The 10,980-nt window shown below is 33.9% G+C and overlaps 1 protein-coding gene across 23 annotated transcripts; it reads left to right on the forward strand.

Annotated features, from left to right (window-relative positions):
• Nucleotides 1-3,636: 3,636 nt before the first annotated feature.
• Nucleotides 3,637-9,419, forward strand: LOC111373076 (DExH-box ATP-dependent RNA helicase DExH5, mitochondrial-like). 23 transcript variants are annotated; one of them, XR_002698871.1, is made up of 8 exons: nt 3,642-4,042; nt 4,132-4,577; nt 4,671-4,731; nt 6,663-6,735; nt 7,031-7,185; nt 7,648-7,694; nt 7,790-7,892; nt 8,705-9,419. XR_002698871.1 is itself a non-coding variant. In XM_022995544.1 (5 exons), exons 2-5 carry the CDS (start codon nt 6,733-6,735, stop codon nt 8,996-8,998), a joined length of 447 nt encoding a protein of 148 aa, XP_022851312.1. In that variant the 5' UTR covers nt 5,170-5,474; nt 6,663-6,732; the 3' UTR covers nt 8,999-9,419. The 23 variants fall into 23 exon arrangements, 2 of the variants coding, with proteins under 2 accessions (XP_022851312.1, XP_022851311.1); XR_002698873.1 differs by having other exon boundaries at nt 3,643-4,042; nt 7,048-7,185; XR_002698880.1 differs by lacking the exon at nt 7,031-7,185 and having other exon boundaries at nt 3,639-4,042.
• The last annotated feature ends 1,561 nt before the right edge of the window (nt 9,420-10,980 follow it).

The raw sequence follows: 10,980 nt of genomic DNA on the forward strand, positions 1-10,980 counted from the left end.
ATTCACTTCAATCATCATTCCTAGACCTGAATTAACTTCTGGATATTTGTAATTTAATCCTCGAACTTTTTAACTTTCTTTTTCGTCCTTTTGTGGCCGATTTTAACCTCTTTACACCAAGAACAATCCAAACGCAAGTTTATCCTACAATAATCAGTTTCTAATCAAATTAACTAGTAATTTAATCAAATCGACGACTAATATTCACTTTTGATGGTCGGGTATCAATTGTTTGAGATGGAAGACAAAGAAAAACAAAAGAATCTCTCTTCTAAAATTATGTAAACTAGACTTCTTCTTAAAGTAATACTTTCATTGGTATAATGAGACCAATGTAAGTAATACTTTTAATTTTTGTCTTTTCTAATATATTTATCGTTTTTTATTTACATCAAATTTCATTTTAAGGACGATTCTTCTACTTGTGATTTTATGTTCTTTTGATTGACTAAAAAGATAAGAAATCGTATGTTCTACAATGAATTTGTAAGGAAATTAAATTCGAGGACCTAAATAGAAAATAACTATGTACCCAAACAAATTTTAACCCGAGATTCAAATACCAAAAATAGAAGATTTAGCACGTTACTTATCTTGTTTATTTTAGGGTTTGGTAGATGCTTTCACCTGCCTGTTGCTGTCTGTCTAATTTGTACTTTGTAGTTTTGTCGTTTCCATGAATTAACTGATTACTAGGAGCAAATGAGTAGATTATGAAGGATAAAGTTCTGTGTACAGAGCTTTTTTCACAGAGATCTTATCGACCCTTCACATGGGGTCGGTCCCACGTGGGCCTCAATGCAATAAAAAATGAAGAAAAAAATCATGACCCCACTCCTTTGTGAAAACCCTATAAGAGTTCTGTAATGTGCTGAACCTGTACGCCCAACACTACCATATTATGAATTATTATAGACCTTAATTTGCTTAAGATGCATCTTGTGAATTGAGTGATTTTATTATTGATTTTGTTAAAAATTAGGGTTCTATCTTAAAACGTCAACATTGCTAAGAGAAGTAATCTAATAACTTATAAGTTGGATTTATGTTTTCATCTTTATTTGATGTGTAATTTCTTTCCCTAACGTGCCCCCACAAGATGGTAATTCGTTTAAGCAGATCAATTTTGAAATTCATGTGCTCATTTTTTTATTCTTAGTTGGATCAAATTGCTCGTTAGAATTTAATGAGCTCTGATACTATGTTAAAACTTGGGATTCCATCTTAAAAGGTTAACCTTGTTAAGAGGAATAGTCCAAGAACTTATAAGTTGATCTATGTTTTCATCTTTATTCGACGTGGGATTTTATCCCTTAACAGTTTCTCCCTTTATCTATCTTAAAAGGTCAACCTTGTTAAGAGGAATAGTCCAAGAACTTATAAGTTGATCTATGTTTTCATCTTTATTCGACGTGAAATTTTATCCCTTAACAGTTTCTCCCTTTATCTTATCTATAAAAAAATTTCCTTGTTTTGGGCATTTGTTGTTCCTACATAAATTCATTTCAGTGAACTAATATTTGATAATTTCATCAACTACTTGAAAAATGCTAATAATAGAAAGGCTGAAAGGGAAAAGCTGAAATGGACAAGGGTGGTTGGTGCAGGTGAGAGTTGGAGAAGACGAGGCTGTGGGAAGAAGCCGTGTAAGAATAATGCTCCATTTCATAGACATCCATTTCCATGAAAAATGAAAATTAATTTTCATGTTGGCCAATTGTGAGTTTTTGATTGCAAAGAATTTCCATGGAAAGTGAATTACATGGTGCTTAATCACGCACCTGTTTTCCTTGATTGTTTGGATTTCATTTTCCCACTATATGGTGGAAAAGTGAATTCCACATTTTTTTTTTAATAATGGAAACAACTTTTGCATTTCTAAAAATATATATGTATTTTATCATTTACTCCAGTGTCTTCCTACTGAGTATTATTTGTAATACTCACACCCACTATAATCTCACAGGTTGATTTGAGGCATGGCGGCGGTTTAGCATAGTGGCAAGTGCTCAGCAATCTGAAAAAAACTTTCAACTTTCTAGTAAAATTTTCAATTTATGTAAACGCATTATGAATGATTAGATGGCACTTTTAAAAATGTTTAAACATCAGTTTCGTTCAGTTTTATATGTTATTCATGTCAACCATAATTTGGAAACTTTGGAATGACTATGACCGAAGTTTATTTCCTGCTAATTACAATTTCAGATTCTGTCTTCCATTTGAAAATGGTATTATTTGGGATACATTGCACATTTTAGAATGAAATCAGTGGCGTTTGAAAGGTCTATGAGTCTTCTAATAGTGGCCTTTGGAATTTCTCAAAAATATTATCTAGAAAAAAAGTTATGCCCGTTTTAGTAAAACCGCGTCATGTCTAATCCGTTTTTCTGTTCAGCATATTCGAGCAATATTTTCTTGCTTCAAACATTATCTTCGAGACCCCAAATTTTTATATGTGGTACATATATGAATGCTTTAGTCGCTGATAAAATTTCATAATTTTTAGTCATCGTTTACTAGACCAAAAATATTTTTCTTTCCACTGCTGCATAAACCTTGTTTGCTGTATTTTTTCCAAATGTTTTCCAGAAATCAAATTTTACCATAATTATCTAAGTTTACGTGGACAAATGTCTCTTATTATTTTCCATATGTTTCAAAATCCAAAAAATTTCTAATTTACAAATTTCTTTGGTTAACATCAAATGGGTCGAACCAAAGAAAGATCGATTAGTTTTTAACGCTTTAGGTTCCGAGAATTCAGGGCGTTACAAGAGGTAAGAGTGGTTTTTAAAGTCGCAAATTTCTTTTTCACTTGATGATGAATCCTAAATTTCAACTTTCTCATCGATGAGCCTTTTGCTCGATGACACACATAATACTGTGGAATCATTGTTCAGGAGGTACACTAAAAATGGAATGTGCGAGGATCTTGCCTACGACACCGTGGAGTGCATAACAAGAATGAATATCTGAACACAATTAATAGTTGCATTGCTTCTTGAAAAGATTGAAAATCCTATGGTGCAGATGATCTAGATAAATTCGATACCAACACTCGCTTTTGTCTCGCTTTTGTCTCGAAGAAAAGAATAGTTTCCATTTCCGTTTCGACCATTAATTATCATTCATTAAAATCCTAGAAAAAATTAAAAAATAAACAAAATTGATTAACAGTTTCCATATTTTATTTATTTTATTCTTATTTCCATCAGCTTTTGAAGGCATCCATGTGCATAAAGATTAAATGTTCTAGCACAATTCTTTATTCTAGCTGGTTTTCCAAGTGTATCTAATTTGATTTATAACTACTTTTAGAAAAGAAAAAACAGATAAGATTCAATATATCTATCATTATTTCTTCACATTGAACACGCTTTATATTTACGCAATCTATGCATTGCACGAACAAAGACCAGTACATATATAAAAGTGTCTAACATTGGCGAATTTTACTAAACAACCCGCGCCGTTCATCGCACCGATGACCGCACCCTCACATGGCGCATGGGTCCCACGTCAATAAAAAAAATACCGAGCCCATGTGTATGTGTGTGTGTGTGCGGTCATCCACACGAGTCGTGTAGCTTGGTCCAACATTGGCTGGACAGGCGTCACAATTTCCTATCGTCCTCCTATTATTTTTATTTTTATATTTTTTCATCTTCACCCAACCTCATCTCCATTTTCACACGCCATAACACAGACAACCATCTCCTCATCCATTTTCACACGTAAAAGAACTAGCCAATATTTTTATCCAAAAATTTAGGAAAATCGAATGTCTAAAGCATCACCTCAGGCGTGGTTGAAGCAAAAGAAAAACAACTGTCCGTGAAGCTAATTGCTCCAACAACGGTTGCGGCTCAAATTCCGGTCCACCAAGTTTTGTCTCCGCGCAGCGTGGAGCTCCGTGAGGTCTCCGAGCAGTTGCCTCCACGGAGCGCGGATCTTGACTTCAACCCGGAATGTAATCTTTGGCGTATTGTTCTGCTGGTGTTCCTCCTACTGCCGGCCCTAGGGCCTAAAAAAAAAAAAGGTGAAATTTTTTTTATATTGGAATTGATCTCTCGCAGAATTGATCGCATCTTCCTCTCCTAATCAATCACCTCTTCTTTGTTCTTCCAGTCAATCTCAAACAATCGAGGCGGTGATAGGGCAGGCTCGCCATTTTTATTTGCCAGGAGTAAGATCAATTGAGCAAGTAGGAATGACAGGGGATAGCCCAATTTTTTATCTCCCAACTGTGTTTCTGCTTCTCCTTATAGCTTATTCACTTCTCATTTTGTGTTGATTTTACTTTTTTACTGCTTCATATTTGTACACTTCTAATAATGTTTGGTGTGCTAGCTAATTATTTTCAACAAATTACAAATTACACTTATAATGAATGTTTGAATGGGACAAGCGAATCATGAAGTAAAGTTGTTCGATTAAATGCTTCAGTAAGGCCATTGTTTATTTAGTTTCCAGCTGGAGGGTTCTACATGGCGTGGCTAATCATCATCGTATTATTAATTGTACTTTGGGTGCAAATTTTGTTGTGGATTCCAAAGCTGCATTCTTAAATGATGGTAATGAATCATGTTTGTGTATATCTCTGTAAATATGGTTAGGGATGTTTTAAATAAGTTTTTTCAAGATTATTTTGTGTTGTTTGCTGCTAGGAATGGTTTTCCGATAGAGAAATGTGTTGCTGGTTATTGCGCACCCTGATGATGAGTCTGGGTAGGTTTGAATTCCAAAATTTTATGTTTTACTCCGGTCTGCATTAATAATAGAGCTTTGCTGCCTGGGTTTATGAATATCAAAGACCTACTTTATTTTATTAAGTTATTTATTTTGTTTCTTGGGATTTGTACTTTGCTGCAGTGGTGAATTCTCATTAAAACAATAGTAATGTATGATGAATTCCAGTTAACTTAGAGTGATATTGGAAATTGAAGTTATATTTTGTAGCACTTCCAAGGTTTTCAAATATAGCTGTGGTTTAAACTTAAATATTTAAGTATTTCTACTTGTTATAAATTTAAAAAGAAAAAAATTAAGGCCTCATAATAATTAATCGCTTAGGCCTCAAAATTCTCAGGGCCGACCCTGCTTCTACACTTCATTCTCCAATTCACAAAGTTTCCGCAATCACTTACTCTATTCCACAGTTAAAGTTTATTTCTTATATTTTTATCTATCATTTTGAGGGGTTGAGATTGTGGGTTTTGGTTTTTTTGTGAGATTGATTGAATCGAACACGTTTGTAAACTAATGCCTCTATCTTTGTTTGTGGAAAAAAAGAGAAGAATGTTATTTTGGGAATGGAACTTCACAAATTGGGATTTTGTTCATGCCAAGCAATTTATTTCCTTACTTTGCATCTATATAGAATTTTCAATTTCCCTGTATATTAATGGAATAGGTGTATGCTTATCAGGAAGAGACACGCAAGTAACGTGCGAGGAATTTGATATCTTTTGGTCAAACCATTGCTTTGTAAAGGGTTCATCCCTTGCTAAATCTGTGTGGGTTTAGGGGTTTTCCTTTTAAAAGGCGTGTTAGTGCTTTTGGTTTTTTGACAGTTGGAAGATTGGTTCTTCTCAAGTTCAATCGAAACTCATTTGTTTTCATCTAGCAAATCATTCTTTGAGAGACCATAGCAAATATCGATTTTGATACTTTGCGACAAAACATCTTCCTCAATAAAAGCACTCAACAAGTATATTGTTTTCTCAATATTGCCTTTGGTCTTAGTTCTTAATGCTAAATAAAGGGCTCATGGAGAGTTAATGAGTTGAGTTTGTGGCCAAAATTGATGAATATTGACGTCTTGCTAAAATAGACTTTCTTAAGAACTAGCAAGTAGGAAAAGGACAAGAAATTAGTGTGAGAATACTCAATTTCCTAAATCTTCCATTTGAACCTGACTTGATTATTAGAAGTTTCTTGTCATCCTCTCATTAGTTTACCGTCTAGTAGTTTGTCAGCACCGAAGAAAGGGGATCCGGGAAGCCTAGTCCAATGACATGACCACTTAGGTCTACGTTGCCACGATATTGTTCTATGGAAGCGTCAGTTTTTTGGTCTGACTCAAGTGCAATTTCTTGCCCGTCAGCCCTAACAACGAAGAGGAAAAGGAAAACAGAACAACAGTTATATTGTTTGGTACATGCTATGTTATTGGTTCTATTTCATAGCATGTGATAGTGCCATTTTAGTTAAGTTTTACATGATGACATTAGTCACAGATATTGTTTCATCTTAATTTGAGGCAACCAAAGCTCAAGTAGCAATTGAAGACGAGCCATTTTTTGGATGAAAATTATTTTTGAATGAGAGAAAAATACAAAATTGGAATTACAGTTTCAATTTTTCATCTATAAACTCTTATTGTTATGCTTCAAAAATCTTGTGTCCAGTTTTGGTTTCTATATTTGATCCGAAAGTTTTACCAATAATAATAGCTATGATTGTAATTATTATTAGCATAATGATGTTGATATTCATAGATAAGATCTAAGATTCTTGTCATCAATTGGAAAGTTAAGGATTTTACCAACTTTGTGAGTATTTGTAATCTCTATTTCATCTTCTGGTACAGGTAATTGATATTGTTGTTATTTTCACTCATGATAACAATCTCAAGCCAACACTCTATTCCTTTTTAGGTATAGTTCAGAGCTTAATGTTCTCTAGATTCAAGTGCCCGGGTAACACTGATCAAGGATAAGAAGAAATATGGTATGATCCCTTCTTGATCTTTGTCATTAGCAATATAAATTAGATGAAAAGTGGTAATATTGGGAATTTTATCCTTCTGCAAATAACCAAGGACTTTTGAAATGATGAAAATGTTATTTTAACTGGGATTGATCCCCATCAGATTTTCTTAAGTTTCCTGTATCATATTACCTTTGCATATTTAATTATATAGTCAGAAGCATGTCTGGGAAGTGTTTATCATTGTTTAACTTGTTATCCATTTTGTTCATCATTCCTGGTGCAAGCCATTTAACTATTCTCACTTGCCAATCAGATTTTGTGATTTTGCAGGATTGAACTTGTGGTTCATTCTGTACAAATTTTAGCTGCTGTAGCTGTATATTATAGGCAGAAGGGATATTTCACGGGAGCCATGATTTTACTATCAAATTGTTAGAGCTACTTGAAAGTTAAGAAATATTGCTCAAGGTTTAACTTCTTACAAGCTTGTTCCAAGCTACATTAACGATGTTAAAATTGCTAATGGTTCAGTATTTGAAGAGTGTGTTTCTTTGTGCTGTGTTTACTACTGGAATTAAAAAGAGTGAAAAGGAAGGTGATTAATTGAGATTCAGGCTTAGACATTTTAGAGTTAGAAGAATATTAAAAACAGTTCTTCTATCTTACCTGAATCTTATACGTGTTTTAAAAGGGATTTTGTTACTGTTTTCTGGCAATGAAGCATAAGAAGGGAATCTGTAGAAACAATTCATATCCTATCATTTATATTTTACCAAACAAATTGACTTGATGGAGGGTACATCGTCTAGAAATGAATAGGCAGGTGTGGAATGTGTAAACAATGGAGATTTCGTATTTGAGAAGCCCTTTTTACATAATCCCACTGTTAAATCTGCCTATTTAATTGCATTCCTAATATCTCTATGGCAGGTTTGGAAGGAATTGGCTGCTGTTAGATTGGCTGCTTCTATAAGAATGTATATCCGTTCAACAACCACCATACACGTATATTTAACATTTAGCAACTAACGTGCAACACACCTTTTCCTCACTATATTGTTGAAATGTTTAGAGAACTTGGCATTGGGATAGTAGCATACATTTCTCTTGGACGGGGATTCTTCTCATCTGGTCCAAAACGGGTTGAAATTTTCAGTGAAGGGGACAAACGAAAGGTTTTTTTGTACTTCGATCCCTCCTCAGTTTCAGTTTTATCTATTACTTATTATGTCACTGGTGTACACACCAACTTTACTCAATTTGTGATAGAGTTATACCTAAGAATCTCTGGATTATGAATTTTTAGTTGTGGCCTAAATAGAAGCTTAAGATTTTGAGCATGTAATTATTGCATTGGTAAGGGCAGCAATACTTTCAGATTACACTCCCCAAAACCATTTAAGTAATTCTGATAGAATTATCACGCTTTCAGGCACACGAAAATGAAAGTTAATGTGGCCATTACATTACTACAATATGATTCCAGGCAGCACCCTGCCATTGAACAATTTCAAATAGAGAATGAGTGGCTTTTGTTGTGCTTAACAAAAGTTGAAGTTCATCATATGACAGACAAACCGGTTCTTTTACCATTATTGCTGATAAAAATATTTTCTCCATCAAACTTAATACAAAAAGGCTATTAAATGCCTCATTTGTGCCTGTAACAAAAGTTTCTCAGCATAATGTACCCTGGATGTATGGTTCCGAATGTTATCATCGTGTAATAATGTTAACTTTTTAGGAAACTACACGTGTAGAACCGTGTAATGGAAGAATAACTCCTCTGTGCATTATAGAATTATTTAGGATAACATTTTTATTTTTTTTACTTCCTGAATATCTCATTAGCTGCTGGATGTGATGTTTAATTTGTCTGCTAGAACATGCTCTGATCTAGGGACATTTTAATGCTCACAGTTGCTTGAATATATTATTTTGGTATTAAAAAATTCCGAAGTAACTTTATCTCTTCATAAATTTTCAGAGAAGAGGAAGAGCTGGACGTGTTCAGCCTGGAGAATGTTATCATCTCTATCCAAGATTTGTATATGATGCTTTTGCAGATTATCAATTACCAGAAATTTTAAGGACCCCGCTGCAGTCTCTTTGCTTACAAATTAAAAGTCTGAAACTGGGTAGTATTTCCAAGTTCCTGTCAAGGGCATTGCAGTCACCTGAGAATCTAGTGGTAATGCTTATTCAAATATGTTTCTGTTTTATGGAAAGAGCTTGCATCATGACTCACATGGAAATACATATGTCAACAATAATGTCTTGAGGTTGTCATACAACTTTTCCTTCACATTTGCTGCTAAGGTTCAAAATGCTATTGAATATTTAAAGATCATTGGGGCTTTGGATGAGACTGAAAATTTGACTATTGAATAAGACTCCTAATTTCTCAATTTTATGCTTATTGAGGTTGCATTCTCGTATAAGTTTGGCTGATGTCCTTGACAATGCTTCCAATGGGGCCAAAACTTGGTAAAATGCTTATACTTGGTGCTATATTGAATTGCCTGGACCCAATGTCAAGTGTTGTCGCTGCTCTAAGTGTCCTGATCCTTTTTTAACCCCAGTGGACAAGAAGGAAGTAAGTCAAACTTCGAAATTTTAGTAATTATATTATGAATTGTGTGGATCTTGCAGATACACTGTTGACATAGTCACACTCAATTCTGATGCTATTCATCATTTGCTAATTCCGGCTTCTTTGCCTATTTTTTATCACATTGTCATTGCAATTGTTCTATGGTTGACGTTGACTAACTACTATTAAATCCTATATTGTGATTTTTCCTGTCTTTTAAAGAGTTTTTTACTCATTCACCTCACTTTGCTTTTCAATTCTGATACTCTCTCAGCCCATCCATCTCTCTTTTTGTAGCAATTTGCTTATTTAGATTACCATGATCTTCAGAGACACATAAAAAAGGAGAGGATTTCCATCCATGCATACAGTTAATTAACCCGTTGTTCAGCGTTCATGACAGTAACTTAAACCACTCTTTCAGTAGTGATTCTGACAAACATTAAACTAAACTTTTGTTTGAGCCCCATCGTTTGAAAAAAATAGATTTTTTAATAGTGATTTTTTGGAGAATGTGCAGTTAAAAAGTAGATAAAAATTTTGGGTTTACGTATAAAATTATTTTATTGGGAGAATGTATGATTGAAAATAAGTTTTTAGATAATGGAGCTCAAACATGGGTTAGGTATGTTTTGACCTAGCCTGGAAAAGAGGCTTGGGGCTTGATAGCTAAAGCTGAGAAGACAGAAGATAGAAGAGTCGGAAAGCTGGAAGAGAAGTGTAGAACGGAAATTTTGAATATATCAAATCAATTATAAATTATTCAGAAATACCAGTCCAATTTATACTAAAGCTCCTAATAAAAATGAAAGTTGCCAAATAACAAAATGAAAAATTTCCTTAAAACTAATAATTATGGTAAGAGAACAAATCAAAATTCAGTTCTTACTTCCTAAAATAAGTGTATATTTTGCCAAGTCTTCAATGAAATCGCCATCCCAATCTCCAGTTGACCCCCCTCCCCACCCCCCGTTAGATTGCTTGTGGGGATGCTTATTCCATGCTTCAAAAGCAGTTTGAGGAACTTTCTAGATGTAAATGGTTTCTAGGATATTCTGAGCTTTGTTGCACAATGTTGGTTTTTGGTTTTAAAGGCTTTTTAAGATTTTATTTCTATCTTCAATTCGGATGTAAAACAAATATTGGTCGATGGATCAAGCTAAAAATGTTTGTGCATTGTATACCTTAGTGCTTTTAAGAAGTAGATGCAGTGAACAGCATTGTTTGATTTCATGGTTTTCCTTTGGCACGAACAAGAAAAAAAAAGCTAATTAACCTAACGATTAGGGTTTGTAACTTTAAGGTTTCTCGTCATGGATGTCAGTTTTATGATCCAACTCTAGATGCTTCATTGCAACTATGCAGTGAAGCCTGACAAGATGATATGTTACCGAATTTTATAGTTGAGGTTTGAACTTGTATTTTCCATGACAGAATTTTTGTGAAACTGAAACTTCGTGGTTTCTAAAGTTAGTTCTCTTAGGAACTTCAACATCAACTATGTTTGACACTTATTCTATTACCTTATTGAAGAATTCAGCAATACACCTAAGCAAAAGCTAGATGCTTGTTCCTATCATCGGTGGTGCTTTATTATCTCTCATTTCTTTCTTAAACAAATAATAACAAAAGAAAAGAAAAGAAAAGAATAAAATAATAAAAATGAAAAA

This window comes from Olea europaea, unplaced genomic scaffold (assembly GCF_002742605.1).
Source record: "Olea europaea var. sylvestris unplaced genomic scaffold, O_europaea_v1 scaffold1067, whole genome shotgun sequence".
In the NCBI taxonomy this organism is placed as follows: Eukaryota; Viridiplantae; Streptophyta; class Magnoliopsida; order Lamiales; family Oleaceae; genus Olea; species Olea europaea.

Excerpts from the sequence above, each read along its gene's own strand:
- LOC111373076 (XM_022995544.1), top strand. Across the intron at positions 7,695-7,789 it reads TTGGCTGCTTCTATAAGAAT|AGAACTTGGCATTGGGATAG; the intron begins GTATATCCGTTC and ends TGAAATGTTTAG. Across the intron at positions 7,893-8,704 it reads GTGAAGGGGACAAACGAAAG|AGAAGAGGAAGAGCTGGACG; the intron begins GTTTTTTTGTAC and ends ATAAATTTTCAG.